This window comes from Colius striatus, chromosome 17 (genome assembly GCF_028858725.1).
Source record: "Colius striatus isolate bColStr4 chromosome 17, bColStr4.1.hap1, whole genome shotgun sequence".
Classification (NCBI taxonomy): Eukaryota; Metazoa; Chordata; class Aves; order Coliiformes; family Coliidae; genus Colius; species Colius striatus.
The window spans coordinates 8,928,409-8,947,982 of record NC_084775.1 but is presented as its reverse complement, the minus strand read 5'-3'; the positions used below and the strand labels follow the sequence as shown (position 1 = coordinate 8,947,982).

Here is a 19,574-nt window from a genome sequence, read left to right as displayed (position 1 = left end):
AAAGGTAGGAGGCTATCGCTTCCCAACTTTTTACTCCAGAACCAAAGGAGAGTCTAGAGAATTAATAGGATAATCATGATGCTTTTAAATACTTGGATGTTACAAATATACTTGTGTAAAGTCTAACAGCATCACAGGAAAGTGGAAGTTTACATACAACAGTTAAGTTTATGCATAAGTCTTCCCAAACTTCTGAGTACCCAACTACTTCATCAGTTTTGTTTAATAAATATGTAAGGAAAAAGCTGGATGACTGGTGTGTAAATAGGTAGCATCCGACTAGTCACTGGAAGTCACAGTAAGTTTTCCATCAGTACCATAAAGATTTGAATGCACACTAATTTAGTCCTTAAGGTCAACATACCACACTTTTGTCAAGAAGCACGTAATATGCAAAGCAAAAACTGCCCAATTCCCACAGGATGGAACGGTTCTTAAAAATACACTCCATCCCTATAAAAATACCCATCCTCCTTTGGATATAGAAGGGATAAATAACAAATATCAGTGACAAAAGCAGCGGTTGTTTTATGCATTCGTATAATCAAGATCTAAACCTTTACAGCCGATTACCTAGAAAACACACACGAGTTACAAGACACATTTAGGATACATCTTGAATCACACTGTAAGTGTCCATGCAGAAGCTGAAGTTAATGCAATGATCTATCCTCTATCACAGCAGCTCGTGCTTATGTGCAAATGCAAGACCGTTACACTCCAAACAATAGTAAACATTAAAACACAAGAATACTTCACAATGACATAAACAGCAGTTGTTTGTTCCAGCAGTTATTGCGCTATTTTCTGGACGTCTCTCCAGTTAAAGGCTGCAGCAAGGTCTAATACCATCTTTTTTTTGTTTGTTTGTGTTTGTTTAGAATGCATAATATACGTTCTAGGCTTTGGTTCACAATGAAATCTCTGGGTGTTTTAATTAAGGGCAATGGTCACCTTGTGATTCTGGTAGTGTCAGACTGAGGTAATACAGCAATCCTCTTAAAAACAAGAACAATTTTGTAAGCGAGGCATCTATGGATATTCTGCAGGTGACCTGCAAATGCATTGACATTCTGATTTCAGAAAAATAAGACGACCTACAAGGGTGATTTGTCTTTTACAGTGCCATCCAAGTACAGATTTTTCTGCTGAAAACACATAAGCTGAAGTAAAACCTACCTACAAGAGTAATACATTTAGGCATAGAAGATAAAAGCCCTGTCTTTATGAAAACAAAACAAAAAAGAAAACTCAAAAAACCAACAAAAAAGAGAGACAAACAGTAATCACTGCTTGTCACTACTGCACCAGTATTTTATACCCTTTAACAGATGGAGATTTATTAAAGCTATACAAAAAAAAGCAGAGGCAGTGTTTTTTCTGTTTCTCTTTTTTCTTAAGATAGGCCACTTCTTTAAATAATAGTTTCTGTATAGTCTTCCAACTACCCGTATCCTGTTATAACAGGATTACACCTCATGAAACTGAATAGCTAAATACAACAACAACAACAAAAGGGTTAATTCATATTTGCAGAGACCTCTGGGCATATCACTCAAACACAGAAACAGGAAAGACTCCAAGACTCCTCCTGTTTAACCTCAAACACTATATGCAACGTACTAGAGAACATCAGTTTGAGATGTAAATCAAAACCCACATATTCCCATAGTAACGGGTGATATTAAGAGGAGGTCTTAAAATACTGATGCCAATATTGTTACAATCCAGTAGGCACTAAATTCATTATACTGCAGCACTCTGTATGTAACATATTAAAAAAACAACAAAAAACACATCAAAAAAACCCTAAAAACAATACAAAAAGAAAATCCCTTGAGCCCCTAGATCCCTGTCCAGGTAGGCACCAGGAGCTGCAGCAGTTAAAGAACTGACCTTTCACTCCTCAGGAGTAGGAGTGTAAAATACAGCAGTACAACTCTTGGGTACATCGTTGAAGCTCTACCACCAGCTTGACTTTCAGTCTCTTGAAGAAGAAAAAAACCTACAGAAATGGTTCTAGGAGAAGACTTTCTACAGTTGCTCAGTAAAAAATCCCCCATTAAGAACAAAACTCACACAGCAGTGCTTTCCCTACAGCCAAAATAACTTCTTCCTGCTTAATCCAATAAAGCCTCAGATGACAGAGCAAGTACTGCCTGTTTCCTAAGATTGTATAATAGTTGCATATTTGTGGTTTCCTTATTTCAATATAACCTGTTATGGTCTTATTCTACTCTTTATTCTATGTCATATTCCAAAGCTACATTCTAATTTTCATTGCAGAAGTTACACTTTAAAAACCAAAAATGTAATAAAAAAAAGTAAAAACAAAAACTTCTTAAAAAACCTAAATTGCTGCAGTTATTTCAGATTTCTTAGGGTTGGGTTGTGGTTGTAAAAAATTCTTTGCTTTTATGATGCAAATTAAGACTTAGTTGATCAAGTCAGATGTATCCTGACTCCAAACAAGTGAGAAATTGTTTTATTGCTGGGAGAAGAGAGCGGAAGGTCTTTAAACATGTCATTGGCAAAATACTTTCAGACTATCAGTCACCATCAGCTGCATTTTGGCTCCATGCTCTGAAAATAGCTTTTCAAATTACAGTTTTAATCAAATAGGTAGGGCCACGTTTTCCCCTTTCAACTGATTTGTAAACTATCAGGCTCTTTTCAATTAAAATAAAACCCAGTAATTTTAGATATCCAGCCTGTTGCTCTTAACACTACCAGGTACACTTGTTCTTTTCAAGTAATAAAAAAATCTGCATACTGTGATCTTGGATAGCTAAGCCTGGCAGAAGACAAAAAACAAACCAAAAAGACAGCATTACTGGCCTAATCCTATGGCATTAGGAACATTGCTCATCACTTCCATGTATTTGTAACCAAAGTGTCTTATCAGTGCATATTATTATGTGCTGAAATGCAACAAAACTTTTCACAAAAATAGTTTTAGGCATGTTCATACAAGAAGATGTACATATATTTCATTTATATATACATATATATGAATGTGTATATATATATAATATCAGCTTCAACCTGTACACAGATATTCTGAATTTCATCCTTAAAACACATCCATTTCAAACAACATGGATGGCTTCCTAGGAAAAAGTGCTTGATTGGTTTTTGTCCTGTGTGAACATGCCCTGTCCTCTGTGCATTTGCCCAAATAGAGATCTTCATGATCAATCTTTTAAACGTACGTATTTCAGAGGTATTAAAAAAAGAAAAGGAAATGAAAATAGGAAAAAGTAGTATTGCCCTGATGATGCAAAAAGAACAATGCATAACTGAAGCAGCTTGGATTTTAAAAGTTATCTTGCATTCTGCAGCAAACAATTTGTAAATAATTGTTGAAAATCTATCTCCTCTGTTGTGTTATTGCTCCCAGTTTTCTCATTACACATCAACGGTACAGAGAGGTTCGCTACCAGGCTGAGCTGATTCCACTATTGTCATCTTGGGTTTCTTTCGTGTTTCCTCCTAAACAGACATGAAACAAACCCCACCACACAGTCATAAAGAGAATATCACAATAAAACACGGTTTTAAATTTTGAACAGCTTCAGTCAAGCTTGTGTCAATTGTGGGGAACAGCTGAGCAGTTCTAAAGCAAAAAATACACTTACTAAGCTGTAAACCAGTTTAAAAGACAGGATGGAAAAATCTAGAAGTAGCCCCTCCTTAACTTAAAGTTTTGAACAGGTCTCTTGACATGAGCTACTGTATAAAAGCAGCAAAAACTGTCATTATTGGTTAAGCCCTGAGCCATGGCATTACAGTCTGTAAATACAAAAGCACATATACTCACTCTTTCTTGTGCCAGTTTTTTCATTTCCTCCTGTAACTTGTTCAGGATGTGCAGATTTGGCTTGTTCTTTTTGGCATACTGCTGAAGTTCTATCACACTTTTGTCAGATGTTTCCTATTAAACAGAATCATAAGCAATAAGAGATCAGCTTTTTTGACAAAAAGAAAAAGCGAAGTTAAAAACACATGGAAGTAGAAGTTTCATCTGCAATCGTTGCATTTCCTTAAATAATAACATATATTTCCATGAGTTAGTTAAATATTAAATAGGTTACATAATTTTGACCTGGAAGATGCAAGATTTACATAATTCTTACTGTCAATGAAAGCATGCATCTCATGTTCTGGCAAAAAGAAGGCACAAGAATCATTTCAGAAAAGTCGAGAACTACCCATCAAACACATCCTGCCTCTCCCCTGATGGCAAGTAACATGATTACCCCAGAACAGACACCATTAAAGCTTTGTTATAACTAAATTAAAAATCACAGAAAAATAGAAAAGCAAAAATACAATCACAAGGTAGGTTGCAATCAAACAAATCCATGTTCACCTGTTTAACCATCTTGCTATTCTCTCTACCATACATACGCAAAAGAGAGCCCCAATTTTTCACATGTGGATGCAGTAGCTGTAGGATTTTCTGAGAAGCTAATTGTTTCCCCACTCTTTTGTTTTTGCCTGTAAAAATAATCATGAAAATGTGTCAATACTAGCACATAACATAATTCGATGAACATGAACGTTTACTTGTGTTACTCAAAATTGAGATATCACAGAATAATCAAGTAAGCATGCAACAAGCTACATAGGTGAACAAGCACCTACAAAATGGATAACAAATGAGAACAGGAGAAAAAGGAAGGTATTTTCAGAGGTCACACCAAGTACTGTACTTACACCAGCCTCTCACTGTGTGCTTGCCACAAGTCATGACATATTCACTCTTCTGATTTTTACCAGGAATCACTTCAAACTTTATGGTTGTATCACCCATTCCGTGGTTTCTTGAGCAAACAAAATCAATATTGTGTACTAAGTAAAATCGCAAGCAACTGAAGTGGCTGCAGTTATCTTTGACAGTCTTTACAACGCAATTAGATACAACAGTAAATTTTAAGACCTTAAGAGCTCTTTTCTAGATCAGTAACTTGACTTGAATGGAAAAGCAAGTTTGTATAAACAGAAAACAATATATTTATATGTCCTAGAACTAAATCTTGATCTCAGAAGATGTACAAACAGAAATACCAGTTAAGGCAGGTACAGGATTAGCTAGCTCAGTCCACACCATGTCTCTTAGAGCCACAGAAACCACAGGAAGCCTGGCCAGCCCACACACACATCCAAGTCACTGACACACAGTGACAGCAACCGGGAAACAGAATGCCCCAACTCAAACACCTGAACACACTAGAATTTGCTCCTTCTTCTGCCTTACCTTTTAAGGCACTCATGGAGAATCTGATATGGAGACAAGAGTCCAGCTTTACTGGTGAGTTCATATACCCGTGAGTCCTCAATACTGATATGGTTAAAATACTACAAAGGAATTGAAAAGGGTTATTGTACTTTTGCACATATAAGACCTTAATGCTGTTCTTCATCCTCATTTCCTCTCTGCAACGTTAAATAAATTCCATAACTCTGTGCTTCACACTTAAAGTATTTCTGAAGCCATAATGGAGGTATGGACTAACAGAATTTAAAACTGCCACTCCACTCATATACTTGTGGACATAAACTTAAATAATCCTTTTAACTATAACTTCACCTTGAGCAAGATGGACATCAAAATGACAAACTTATAAATTCATTATGATCCCCTCTCCCTCAGAACAAGGTTATTTTTTAAACTAACTATGACCTTCTACTTACCAAAACCCTGTGGTTTATTAAAAGAAAACCTTAACAGCTATTGGAACATCCTATATTTTATTGTAAAACAATGGAAAAAATTGTTTGCATTTTCTTAATGACTATTTCAATACTGTAAGGTATACAATACAGTCTTAAGATAAAGCAAGCGTACAAGCCAACTCATTCTGTTTTTTAAAAAAGGAAAATATTCCTTTCAGGGTCAGGACTACTTCTTTTTACTCCTTACTGATGGTCTGTTTCATGCTGAATTGAAAGTGAACATATGACTGATTAACTAGCTATTTAATATTTCCAGTACCTGAAAGTATAGAACATGCTCTCCACTTAAAGAAACTTTTCCTTTTATATTCTCAAACATCACTACTTGAAGTCTGCAATTTTATCCATCTGATCTGGCAATAAGTAGCTTTCATAGCTCAGTGAAAGTATCTCAGAAGCTTGGGCACTTTTAGCTTTCAGTCTTTTAAGGTAACACCACAAGATCAGACAGCACCTAGCTCTGAACTTTTCAAGGCAGCTACCAGAGGATTCTGGAAGCCAGGATAGTTGAGTCAACTCTAGCATCTTGGAGCATCTCAGGTCTTCGGTGAGTGACCTGGTATTTCAACAGGACACTAGTTCACTGCATCACAGTAAGTTGCCTGATCAGTTCCGACACAAAAAAAGAAAAAAAAGGGTATTTTCATTGTCATAGATCTGAATTTCCATTAATATCTCTGACATTGAAGTTGTAATGTTTTTAAAAACAGACTCCAATAATGGCAGCTAGCAAGCAAGAGTTCAATACCTCAAGTTCTTGACTGTCTTTGGGCTTCTCCTCAGAGGTCTGTTTAACAAAGTCAGGAATAAGGATTTCCAGTGTAGCTCGAGCTGCAGAAAGTGATGAAATGTTTATTTTAAACAATCATAGTAAAGAAAAACAACAGAATGAAGCACTCCTTAAGCAAGCATCACATCTCCCCTAGAAATACTCACTCACATTAGTAACTGAGACAGACTCAGTATATATACATCAACAGTTTACATGAAAGTTAACACCTGAAGCTTCTTCAGTTTTCTATCCCAGTACATGATGGAATGTAGGGTTCTCAGAGAAGTATCAGCAATAGTATTTATCACTTGTACCAAAAAGAGACTGGTGTACCTTCTTCGGCTATTAAACAAAACGATTCCTACTTACTATTGCAAATATGTCATCTTTAAAGCAGAAATGAAAACAGATAAACAATTCAGCAGTGAGTAGTAAGAAAGAAAAAGTGTTACCAGCTTTATTCTTGGCAAGTTTTTTGCTGCTGGCAGTTCCTGCCCCGTAAGTTACTCCATCAATAATCACTGAGGCTCCAAAAGGTTCACTTGGGTTCTCTGGAAATGGAAGAGGAAAGAAAAAGAGAGCTTTTCAGAACTTCCTATGTAAAATAATCATCATGATCATGAAATACCACCACTATTGAGATGAATTTTCTTCATTTCAACTTCAATAGGGATGGAAATTATCCACTCTTCAGAAAGACTGAACAATTGTTTCTTCCAGTACATGAAAAAACTAAATTTTCCACTAGGAGAGATTTACCCCTATGTACTTCACTCTTATAGATGAACAACTTTTAAAAAGATCACTTATAATCTGCCAGAATTTGAACTTTAATTCCAAATTTTTTGCACTAACAGAGTGCAGATACAAGAGCTACACATTGTACTACTGAAAGTCAGGTATATCATATAACACATACAAAAGAGTAACGTAATTCTGAATTCTTATAGATTCCACACTGAACTAAGATGCCTGACTTGTAATTCCTTGGATGCTTAAAATACAGAAAACAATTCCTAGCTAGAATTTGACTCATCATAGATCTTCAAGATATTCCCTAAGAAAAATGTCCATTGTTTGATTTTCCTTCTTAATATACAAAAGCATGAGATAAGCCCTTTGTAACACAGCTGACTAAAAAAAACTTAATGGACTTACCACATTCAAAGAAATTGTAAACAGGGCGAACCTTTAGGACTCGTTGCATATATTCATGCAGTATGCAAACTTCAGATTTCCCATTGGGATTAATGACAAATTCTACAAAAAGAGATGCAGGAGGAAGGGAAGACAGCTAATTAGTTCCAGTCTTTAAAAGACAATATCTACTACAAACAAATAAATCAATCACAGGCTCCAGGGGATAAGTGTCTGCTTAAATAAAATGTAATGCTGGTGAATCAGACATGGATAATTAATTATGACCTCAAAGTCCATTTTAGAAATTTCTATCAGCTAATTCAAATATTCACTGTTTAATATTTGCAGTCCTATCGCCTCTGGACCTCCACACACAACACTTTTGACAGCTAACATTAATTAGAAATCCTCTTGTAGGCTTCAAATCCACAAACCAGATTCACTGGGGTTTTTTTTCCTCCCCTCAAAAAAAATCTCTTTGAGCAAGGCACATAACACCCCCTTGCCCTGAATGTACTCTTTTTATTTGAAAGTAGGTTTTTTCCTGCAAGTGTTGTTAGACAAGAGCACAAACCTTGCTTCAGCTGGCACAGTATGGGAGAAAATGTTAAGATTTAATAACTCCCTATATCTTAGTTAGTTTCAATGTGACTTTAAACCTAGAATTTAATATGAAGTGTATTAACTAAAAATTCAGCTGCATCTTCCTGGAACAGGGAATGGTCAATATGAAACTCATAAGTCTTAACTCTGCTAAAGAGAAGAAACCCAGAAACATGAAAATGTACAGAACAAGAACAAACGCCAAATCACAGGCCTATGGACATTTTTAATACCAGACTGCAGTTACACTACTATGGCTACACAGCCAATATAGACAAGAGCAAACTCCTCCAGGTTCTCATCAGTCATCATACCCACTCCTCACTCCACAGGACACAAGTGCACACACAGTTCTTTAACTATAGCTGTCAAACACCTTCAAATTTTTAATTGTCGCTTTTTATCTGGATCAATCTGGCATCTGTAACCAGTCCTCTCTAATTTGGGACCACTTAGACCCAGCATAGATCTGAGAAGGCAGTAGCACTGAGTGACTAGGCAGGTGTATTTTCAGTAACAAGTTGCTGAAGGTAGTAAGCAGTTACCAGGACTGAAATCTTAAATAAAAATTGTGTCACTTAGGAATTACTCTTTTTAATAGCAAGTATTTTTCCTTTACTCTGTGATATGATGGCTCCAAGAACAAAGAAAGCTAGAACAAGAAAAAATGGACTCTTTATAGGATTTTTTTTTAACTTATTTTTTCTTTTGTGAAGTCAAGTTTAGAACTGGAGTTAGTCTTTGATACAGAATATCTGAACTACAGATAGACCAACTAACCTTTCTTTGTAGGTGCATCTTGCACAGACAAGGTAATGAGTTTCTGGTTGGCAGGCAGGATAGGCCGCTCAGACTCTGCCTGCTTGCGCTTCATTTCGCGGTTGAACTGCCGTCTCTCAGCCCAGGTTCTGAATTTTTTTACAGTAACTTGTTCGAAGTCAAAACGCTTCTCCAGGTAATGTCTAAAATCTTCCAGATCTAAGAAACACAAGCAAGTTATTCCCTCTGCTTTACCACTGAGCAGCATTAAGTTCACTCCTTCCCTGTTTTAAAGGCTTTAATTGGTTTGTCAGACCAGAAGCAAATGTGAGACACCCAAGCTAGGATGTGATTTTACACCAACAACGCTAATTGCAAGTTTACGTGTTACTGGGTCAAATGCAAAATATTTGTGCAAACTGGAAAACAAAACCCTCCAAAAAGAAAAGAGCACTTTATCACCTGAAGATTTTTACTAAGCCTTAACCAGCATAATGTCCAACATAACTGATAACAAAATGCTAGGAGCTGTTCGTCTTTCTCAGTACCTGAAGCAAGGTATACAGCAACAGTTCATTATGACATTAGCCTCAGTCTCCTGAATACAAAACTGACAATTACTGTGTATTTATTCATGTGTATTATTCTTGTGTACCATTAAACACTATATAATGATGTTCTACGAACTCCATCAATATCCGCTGGCACCTAAACAGAATTTATCACATTCACAGTACTAAAAGCACAGTTTCCCTTGGAAGTACAGCTGCTTCTCCTTTATAGGATATTTCTGCAGATATAATCAATCAGGAAAAACAAACAGTAGCATCCCAAGATGTAAACAAACAAAAGCAAGCTGCTGGTATTGCTTCCTTTCACAAAGAATTCCAAATGGAAGTCATGTTTATACTTGATCATTCTATATTTTTTTCAGATCCTATTTAAAGAGAGAGATAGACAGGTGAACTTCACACAGAAAGTAAGTGTTCACTGGTTTTAGTTTTACTGTTAAACATTGATGATTTTCCTCTTAAAATTTTCCATGTTTTTTGGACTGAGACACATGTAACAACAAGGCCAAAGTCTTATATCTGAACACTAAAAAGATGAGTTCTAGTCTACAATCCATATCAATACTTGGAGTAGCAATATATGGAGGGTACTCCTGTGTATGTAGTTGTGGCACACAAGCTTCCTCTCCAAGCTCCTCTGTTAGTTTGGCAGTAAGTTTGGCATGACTCCTTTAGGCAGCTTTTTGCGTAAAAGCCATTAGATTTGCATAAATAGAATAATGAAGCATCAGATCCCTTTGCATGAGTGCAATTATATTTGCATTACTTCCTCTGCTAGGCTTGTACAAATATGCAAATTTAGTTTAACTACACCATTTATCTTAAGAGATCATACTGAAAATAGATATAATTCAGCCAATATAAAGACTGAATAGAAAAGCCTATTTAAACAAGTCACACAAACACACTTGACAATAGCAATGTTCACATCAACTTAGTTGATTCTTAAACAGAGATAAAGTCTACAGGAATAAAATTCCAAAACTTCCACATTTTCTTTTTCATGGAAGATCTTTGCACATGGACTCTCAAGCCTTTAGCAAAAATCCCCACTCTATTTCTCTTCCTGCTAAAATTAACACCGATTTCTAATACCGGATCTGTTTCTCCAGATCTCTGCATACAAAAAAAACCATGCAAAGACAACGGAGCACTTATATCAGACAAGGTATTACTCATTTCCTATGGGTGGCATAAAGCTTATGTATACCAAATGCCACTACCACAACTGCAGCCAAGAGAAGACTCCACGTTCCATACATACCTACAGATTCATCTTTACATACTTCAACTTTGGCCTTAACTTGTCCTAAGGCTCCTTGTGCTGCATCTCCCCCTGAGGGGTCTTTGTCATCTAAAGGCCCAGAATCAGCAGCAGTAGAATCTGGTTCTTCTGTTTGACAGTCCAGTTCTGAAGATTTATCTAGGTGCTTTACAGGTGATACTTCCCCATTTGGAGTTATGTCATTGTTTTGTTCCCTTTCCTCATTTTCCTTCATTTTTTTGTAATGCAAGCAGGGAATGCTAGTAAGGGGAGGATCATGTTTCTGCAAATAGAAAATACAGAAGGTTTCAGTGCCTCAAGGTCACCAAAACCAAAACTCAAACCCAAAAGATATAATCAATATGGAAGTTACTTTTATCTTGTCTAAGCTGGAGCTTCAGTTCAGTCAGCAATCTTAATCTACTCACGATCTGAGTGCATCTACCCCTGTACTATCTTGGCACTGTCTAACACTACATGCCACTACACACTGAAGTCCATTGAGCATTCTTGAGGTTTAAGCCCATTACATTAAATGAAATCTATGCAGATTACTTGGGTTCGTCAATGTCACGTGCTTACTTCTGTAAATGTTGAACATAAGCAACAGTTCACATTTACAGATATAAATAAATCATCTAAACATTTTTCATGGTTGAACAAACATTTTGCAGCCATATGCTAGAACAATGAAGGCACCAAACAAGACCACCTCATTCACTTCAACTGCCCGAACTCATTTAAAAAATGGAAAACCAAAACACTGCAAGATAAATCCTACCATATTTTCAGAAGCAAAAGAGTTTATTTTTCAAGTACCCCAATTCTAACACTGCAAAGAAGTAGATGCAGAAATTGAGTATCTTGTTCAGTATTTAAGTAACTGACAGCTCTCACCCTTATGCTTCCTGTTCCCAAGAAATAAGGTCTAGACCAGGTAACAACTCTAGATTCTCTGTGCAGATATACAGGAATGCCTGAGTTATGGAATGTCATGATCCATCCATCTGGCAAAGGTTCTGTAGGAGGGCGGCCACGACCTTTAAAGCAAAGAATGGCTTTAAACTTGAACAGACTGCTTAGAAGAACAGAGAAAGGATCAAGGTTTTTATTTTTTTATTGCTTTTTCCGTCTCAAAGGATAAAATGATACTGAAACAAGACTAAAATGTTTATAAAATTATTTTTGTTTTGCTTTAACAAAAAGGAATATGCTCCTAACCCACGTTAAATGCTACAAAATTAAAGATTCCATTATGGTTTCAAGTGAAAAGCAACAGTACTAATTTTTATAAAGACCAATTTGTGCATTTCACCAGCGAATTTTTTCTTCGGTGTTCTTTCTGTATTATCATCACCATAAGCACCACAATAGTTACTGGAAAAACTACACTGGCTTTTGAAACTGAGTTTTCCATTAAAACCGCTTCCACTGGTAACTGCAGATAAATCTGCATTCAGGTATCACTAGACCACAGGCCCAAACAGCCAGCAATGAATTAGGTTGTAAGTTAAGGCTTTCTGATTATATTTTTCAGTGTAAGCACAATACAAACCAGGATCAAGTCTATGAGCTTTTATATTCAAACGTTAGTCATCAAGAACAGTACTTCTTCCAGAAAACAAGACTGAAATTAGAGTACAATAAGCCAATATGAGGAATCACATAGCAAAAGAAACCATACTGCAGTAAAACATTTATGCTCACAATATTACAAGGCCTCACTCCTTTCTGTTCCAGAAAGGAGAGAAAGGTCTCATTACTCCCTACATCAGAAATCAGAGACCAGACTCAGCTAGGAGCTTCCCGTGTTAGTAGACAATTTAAGAAAATAATTGTTTGGTTTATTATGTCAGAATATAGTGAAGCTTCAAAATACTCCTCTAAAGCAGGTTCAACTTTTAATTCTGACTCAGTCTATTTCCAGTTACATTCTTCTGGACTGGTTCACATTCACAGCTCTTCCCTATTAGGGGTTTGTAACATTTACATGATGAAAATGGATAAATGTAAGTCACTGAGTTTCCTATTGATTTTTTTCATCTAATACTGCATGCATAAAGACTTCATACAGAGCAATTTTAACAACAGAAATTATATAAAGTAGGAAGACTGTAATCATTGTGGACTTTTTCATCTGTTTCACAGTATTGCAGACAAAAAAAAAAGTATCATCCTTGTTCATCTCCCCAGCACTAAGGTAACATTCCTCATAATTTTTCACAAATCCACATACCAGAATATACTCTCACTTCATACAACAGATAAAGATCAAAAGCACTCCCCCAAATCAACTTGATTGTTCAGAAACATGAAAAAATACCTCCAAACAAAAAGATTCCCGATATCCTATAGCAAGAAGTCTTCAAACAATAGAATTCTGTAACATATTAACTATTTTGCAAGAATTGCTATCCTAATATTTGCTTGCTGATAGACTTTTGTTTTAAAGACATAAGTCACACATAAAAACCCCCAGGTATTTAACAAACATTAACTTACTCTTAAGTACAGTTTTTATTTTGGTCATCATTGGCTGCACACTTGTTTCTCCATCAGACTGATGATCACTTTCACCACCATATTTCTCATTTTCTAGTCTCCTTGTTTTGGGTGCTCGAAGACCCTCTTCCAGCAGAGCATCCACATCATTATCAAAGTCATCCTGAAAGAGACTTTGTCAGACACTATCCTGCTGGGCCTACTAACTTCCCTTTCCCCTTGCAAAGAAAAGGTATACATCTTCTCTATGTTATTCCACAGAGAGGGAAACTAGAAATTTCCAATGTTTTCAGTAAAAAGACTGAAAAATAAGAAAATAATTTTTTTAAGTGAGAACTGGTATTTTTTTCAGGATGGAAAGACCTGCAATAATTTAAGAATCCTTTTAATTGTTATTTTTTAACAAGACTATAGAAGCTGCTACATGACTCAGAAGTTTGACCAATTTACAAAAGTTTCCAACCAAAGCGCCATCTCTGAAAATGCTGAGTTTTTGACTCGGTATTGCACATTTCTAGAAGAGACTATTGTAGTGAACATCTTCACACACTTATTTTTACTAGACACTTTGAAGCCTCTTACCCATCAGAATCCTGTGGATTTACTTACCTCATACGAGTAATTCAAGGTTTCTTCATCCACTTTATCTCTTTGAACGATTGCTTTAGATGTGAACCCTCCTCCTTCTTCATCTATTTCCATCAAATTGTCGGTAAAATCTTCTAGCTCATCCAGAACTGCATATTCCACTCTCTTTTCCTGATCAACATCATTTTCATCATCCTTCTTGTCATCATTTTCACCCCCTGTTCCTACTACTTTACCATTACTACCACCAAAAGGACAAACATACAAATCCCCATTGACATTATTAACACCAAAATCTGTATCTGCCTTATAATCCTGCTCAACTCCAGTGTACAGAACTTTCCTATCTTTGCTTTTGCAGCTTTCTGTAAAGCTAACACTAATCTTTACATCTTTAAGTAACTTAAGATCTGGGGTGAACTTTCGAACTGACGGTGCATGACGAGCAGTTCTTGGGCTTTGGTCACTATTGTTAGGGTCTATTATAAGACGACTTTTGTAGCAGGCAGATCCCTTTGTGAGAAGCTGTGTTCTGCAGGTACTGTGCGTGTCCCCAGCAGGGGTATCTGACTGTCCATCACCACCAGAGCCAACGTCCATTACCTCTGCGTCACTGGACGTTTGCAGGGGAGGTGGTGGAGGCTGTTCATTAGGCGGCAGAGGTGGGGGACAAGTATGATTCTCCACATTCATTTCTCTTGCAGGTTCTTTAGGGAGGGGTGGTGCATTTTCATATTTCTCCATTTTTAAAACTACTGTTTTAAAAAAACAATGCTTTAATAAATGCTTATATCTATATTCCTAACATGCGTAAGTCCGTCAAGATTGGTTTATCATGTTCTATTCAATATGCAACACTGATGATTCAGTTAAGCTGACTACATTGTTCTTTTCATTAATGTAGACAGCTTTCAGAATCACTGTCTCAATTATTGGAAATCACAATGCATTCAGCTTAAATAGCTGAAGACTAAGACTGCATCTTCATTGGACAAGCAGGTCTCCCTTTCTTCTGTCAACCTACAAAAAGAAAAAAAGATACAAGACCTTTGTCACAAAAAAAAGGAAATAGTATCCCAGGCGAAAAAGAAAACAAATGACACTCGTCCAGCATAAATTTCAAGTAGAAGAGTAGTAGACATTTTCACAGTAAAAAAGGCAGGGTATCTTGATATCCATTTGATTGTGGCTGAAATCAGAATAGCTTCACTGCTTGATCTATACACCAGCAGAAGAATTTAATAGCACATGGTTGCCTGTATAATTTGTTAACTACCTCTGCTCAGTTAGCAGACAAGGCATTAAACATGGCATTTATAGCGGTCAAACTGAAACCTGTGCATTTTGGGGGGATTCTGACATTATTTGAAATAACCTGGGGTTACAGTCATACTTACCCATACAAGACAATTAACTTAGAGTTTAAGACAATCTGCAAAAGCATCAAGATTTTACAACTATGGTCTTACAAGACACTTGGCTTCTTGACAGTTTAAAGTTTTTCGACATTTTCAAAATCTCACTGCAAGTTTTAACAGGGAATTTACTAAAAACTCACATAAAATTACTCTGGATAACCAGATATTAGACATCTGATATTACATTCCATGCTATTATGGGACTATATATTTGTTTTTCCTGAGGAATTCACATCTAGATACACAGCATTAAAGGTCAATTTAATCCTGGAGAGCATTTAGAACTCAATATTTTAGGTCATTCTAACCTGGCAAAAATATTAAATTGCTGTAAGAAATTTTACTGAGGGTGTGGGGAAGATGCTTTGGTTTTCTTTATTTTTGTTGGCGAGTTTTAGTTTGGTTTCTTTTTTCTCCCTTTAAGTAGGCTCTTTCTACCACGTCTATGATGGCTTTTTCAATTATACCTTTGTCATGTGTGCAGGACTACAAGCACCTGGGGAAACAAAGCATAAATTCTTACCTGCTATTTTGGTTTCTCTAAGTCCCTCCATGTAGCCCCAAATTTGGCTTAAATCTTCCTAACCACTAGAAATAAAGCAGTGTTACTCTGCCCAAGACAGCCAGTTGGCTGAACCTGCTCTGCTTAAAGTATTATCATGTAGCAGAGAAAGTCTATCCAAGTATTCTAGAAAAAACAAGCTTCCAGTCCTTAGTGTCACTGTGTAACATTTGAAGGTGATGGGGCAGAATGGTTGGGTTATCAATGAGGGACTTGGAGAAGCCAATACTCTCTACACCAGTCCACACAAAACAAACCAATAGCAACATCCAAACACCAACTGAGACAAGGAAGGAAGTTGGGAATCAGGAGTTAAACGGAATCACTTAACATTCAACACCACACAGGAGCTACCTACCTGGAAGCTGGAAAAAAATAAAATATACAACACAGTAAACTCTTACTTCAGTGATCTGGTAATAAAGAAAGTTTTGCTGGGGCAGAAAAACGAATCATATTTCCTGTTGGTGTTTGTTTTGATTTTTTTAAAGATACACTCAAAACAAGAACACATTCAATATGCTGAGCTTGACACGCACTGTAGAGTTACTAAGGAAAAAAGATTCCATTTTTATATAAGAAATATATCTTCTGATAAGAGAAATAATCCCATATCTTCTCTGATACAAATATATATTTCAGAACAAAAAACAGTTCATTCACCAGTAAGACGAGTAATTCTATATATTTAAATCCATTCCGTCCTACAAGATGATCACACAATCATCCAAGCAGTGATCAATTCCTTCTTCTCTCAACAGCTTCTTAAACATATGGTGTTATACAGAACATCTCTAGAAATATATTTGTCTAATAAACTTCCCTATTCCTCATCTTCAGAATATAAAACAAAATAATGTGAACAAGGAATTTTAACACAATAAATCATTATTGTCTTCATCGTTAGTTCTGAACAAAACAATCAAAGTTATAGTAAAAGACCACTATCTCCAGGAAACTAAATGCCCAATTAACCAATTTTCCCACCTTTGAGTCTCTAGAAGACTCCTGAAAAGTTCAAACAGAAGTAATTTACACAGAAATTAAATACTGAAATTAGTATTCCAGAATCTGAAAGAGTGCTAGGTTGCCACGTGACCAAGATGTCATCCAGCCCAACTAGAAAGACCATGCTTGACAAATTATAAAACATAATCTTGAATGCAGTTCCCGTATCCCTGACACATCCTGCTCCTACACTAAAGAGTGTTTTAACATCACTGATGTCAAAACACAAGACATTAAATCTTTACCTGCCTAGCTTTGGTAGCTAGCTGATACTACACCTCCGCTCTTTGGAGAAATGATGTTAAGTGCTTGAATAGAATAACAGTAGGATTCTTGCTGTCTTCCCCTTCTTGTTGGCCTTGAAATAATCAACAGTACACCAAATCACTCTCAGAGCTTGTCTGCTACTCAGTATGCATACTACTATTAAAAATTACTAGGCCAAGGATGAGTTCAAACTAGCTTTTGTATTTCTACCCATGAACCTGCCACATCCCTAGGGTAAGATAACAGAGTCTGGCAGCTCTACAGTTACAGCCAGCTACAATACCTTCCTATAACCTACAAAAAGCCCAGAAGAAGAAGAGTCACACAAGTCCAATTCCCACGTACTTTCTTGCCAACGGATGATACAATATGTCCTTTATATCAAAAGCTGGAAAAAACCAACCCAAAACAACCAACACAACAAAACCTGTAAGAATTTCAAATACCTGATATCTAAGGGGAAGAGAAAGACAGAAAAGATGAAATCTAAAAGAATTACTTAGACAAGCCTGTATGAGGGAATTATGCCTCAATGTTTAGGGCCTCACTCTCTCAAGAGGGCAAACAGACTTTATAGATAATCCTGAAGCCTAAGGAAAAGAGGTGTGCCACACAGAACTCTATTTTTCCATCCAGAAACATCAAAGCAAGTTAGGAAAATAAACCTTCCGAAAATTGAATTAGATAATTTAGAGAAAAATAGAGAAAACTGCACTATTAATAGATTGAACAGATGAATAATAATCTTGAAAGTTATGGACCACCTATCTTCACTATCCCTGCGTACCATAACTCCAAAAAACCCCAGGCAGTGAATGGGCACTCACACACATACACCACCGTCTCCCAACTTTGTACAGGAGGCGAGACACACTCTCTTGTATTAAAGGGCGCGTCCAGCGGAAATCCTCCCTCTCGCCCTCCCTTTACTCTAAGATATGCACACGATTCGGTGTAAAAACTCATGCCAGCGTGGGTGCTCCCTATCATCCCACTAACAAGGGGGTATGCGAAAGGTAAAAAGACGTGGCGTTCCTTTCTTTCTAGTACCCCGAATGCAATTTTACGTCGGGAGCGAGGTGGCTGAGGAAAGAGTGGGAAACAAAAAGAAAACCACACCACCTCCCGCGCCCAAACACAACAAAACACCACCTCTGAGAACGGGACGCTCCAGGGGGAAGTGCCGCACGGCAACAGCCGCTGGGGAGAGCAGCCCTCCACCCGCTCGAGCAATAGCACGTCGGTGCATTCGCCCCCACTGCTCGGGGAAAAGTCTCCTCAGGGCTCCCGCCTCGCGGCGCCGCCGGATGTGGAGAGAACGCGCAACACAGGCGGTGAGGAGCGCGGCGGCCCGGACGGCCCCGCAGCGCCGCGGCCTATGGGGACGGAGGAGCTATCGCCAGCGCAGACCTCCTCGCAGACGCCTTCCCCGTCGCCCCACGGGGCCAGGACCCACCTGAGCCATTCCTGGTGCCTCTGCCGCTCCTCCTCGAACCCGGGGGAGGGCGAAGTGGGCCGTCTCATCAAAACCGCCCCTCACTCCGCGCCGCTGCCGCCATCTTTAAACGCCTGCTCCGAGGCGCCCCCGTCCCCGCGGGCGGGACTCAGCGCTCGCCAAGCCAATCGCCTTCCCCGTCTCTTCTGTCACTACTTTCAAGCCTCGGTAGCCATTGGTGGACTCCCTAGCACGTTAACCTGCTCTGCCAATAGGAACGCGAAAGCCATACGCCCTCACGGCACCAGGCCAATGAGAGTGGGGCGGGGGCGGGACCGAGGAGGCGGGAGGGCGCGGCCGGCTCGGACGGGACGGGACGGGTCGGGGCGCCCGGCGTAGGGCGGGCGGGCTCCTTTGTCTGCGGCCAAGGGAAGTTGTCGCCAGCGGCCCCGAGCCCGGCACAGCGCCGCGGCAGCCTCGGGGCAGTCAAGCCGCAGGACTGCCTCACACCGAGGCCCCTTAGCCCGGAGCTGCCAGCGCGCCCATCTCTTGGTGCAAGACACTCATGGAGCTAGGCCCGCCTGGCTGCAGCTTCGGACACCCACCCTTAGGAGGGGTGCTGCGGCATCAAACCCATCTGCGAGGGGCGGGCAGGAGGTACAGCACGGACCAGGGCACTTCCTTACGCTTACAGGACAAATAGAGAATCCTCCGTATTGGAAACAGTCTGAGATTTGATAACCTGCTTTTTGTCGTTTCACTGCAGCAGCTCTTTCTTTAAGTTAGAAAGAAATAACAGAAGCCAAGAGTTAGAGAAGATAAAATTACCTTTTATCACAGCCGATGGAAGGACTGCTCAAGGTTTTCCCCCCTACACCAGGTAGCTAAACAAAAAAAGGCCTCTTTTTCCTATAAACACCACTTAATATGTTTGGGAGGCATAAT

General features: G+C 38.3%; 1 protein-coding gene across 1 annotated transcript; it reads right to left on the bottom strand.

Moving 5' to 3' along the window:
• Positions 1-523: 523 nt before the first annotated feature.
• DGCR8 (DGCR8 microprocessor complex subunit) lies at positions 524-18,780 on the bottom strand. The gene is made up of 14 exons (XM_062009788.1): positions 18,651-18,780; positions 13,961-14,959; positions 13,352-13,514; positions 11,747-11,889; positions 10,850-11,132; positions 9,035-9,232; positions 7,670-7,771; positions 6,964-7,062; positions 6,488-6,570; positions 5,261-5,361; positions 4,720-4,826; positions 4,373-4,500; positions 3,821-3,934; positions 524-3,492 (listed from the first exon to the last, which is right to left on the bottom strand). Exons 2-14 carry the CDS (start codon positions 14,681-14,683, stop codon positions 3,409-3,411), a joined length of 2,328 nt encoding a protein of 775 aa, XP_061865772.1. The 5' UTR covers positions 14,684-14,959; positions 18,651-18,780; the 3' UTR covers positions 524-3,408.
• Positions 18,781-19,574: the final 794 nt, after the last annotated feature.

Bases quoted from the DNA above. Each gene is read 5' to 3' on its own strand.
- DGCR8 (XM_062009788.1), bottom strand. From the start codon at position 14,683: ATGGAGAAATATGAAAATGCACCACCCCTCCCTAAAGAACCTGCAAGA. The intron at 11,890-13,351 runs GTAAGTTAATGT...TTTGCTTTAAAG, and splicing joins AATAAAAACTGTACTTAAGA to GTCGTGGCCGCCCTCCTACA. The intron at 9,233-10,849 runs GTATGTATGGAA...TGTGTTTCTTAG, and splicing joins ATGTAAAGATGAATCTGTAG to ATCTGGAAGATTTTAGACAT.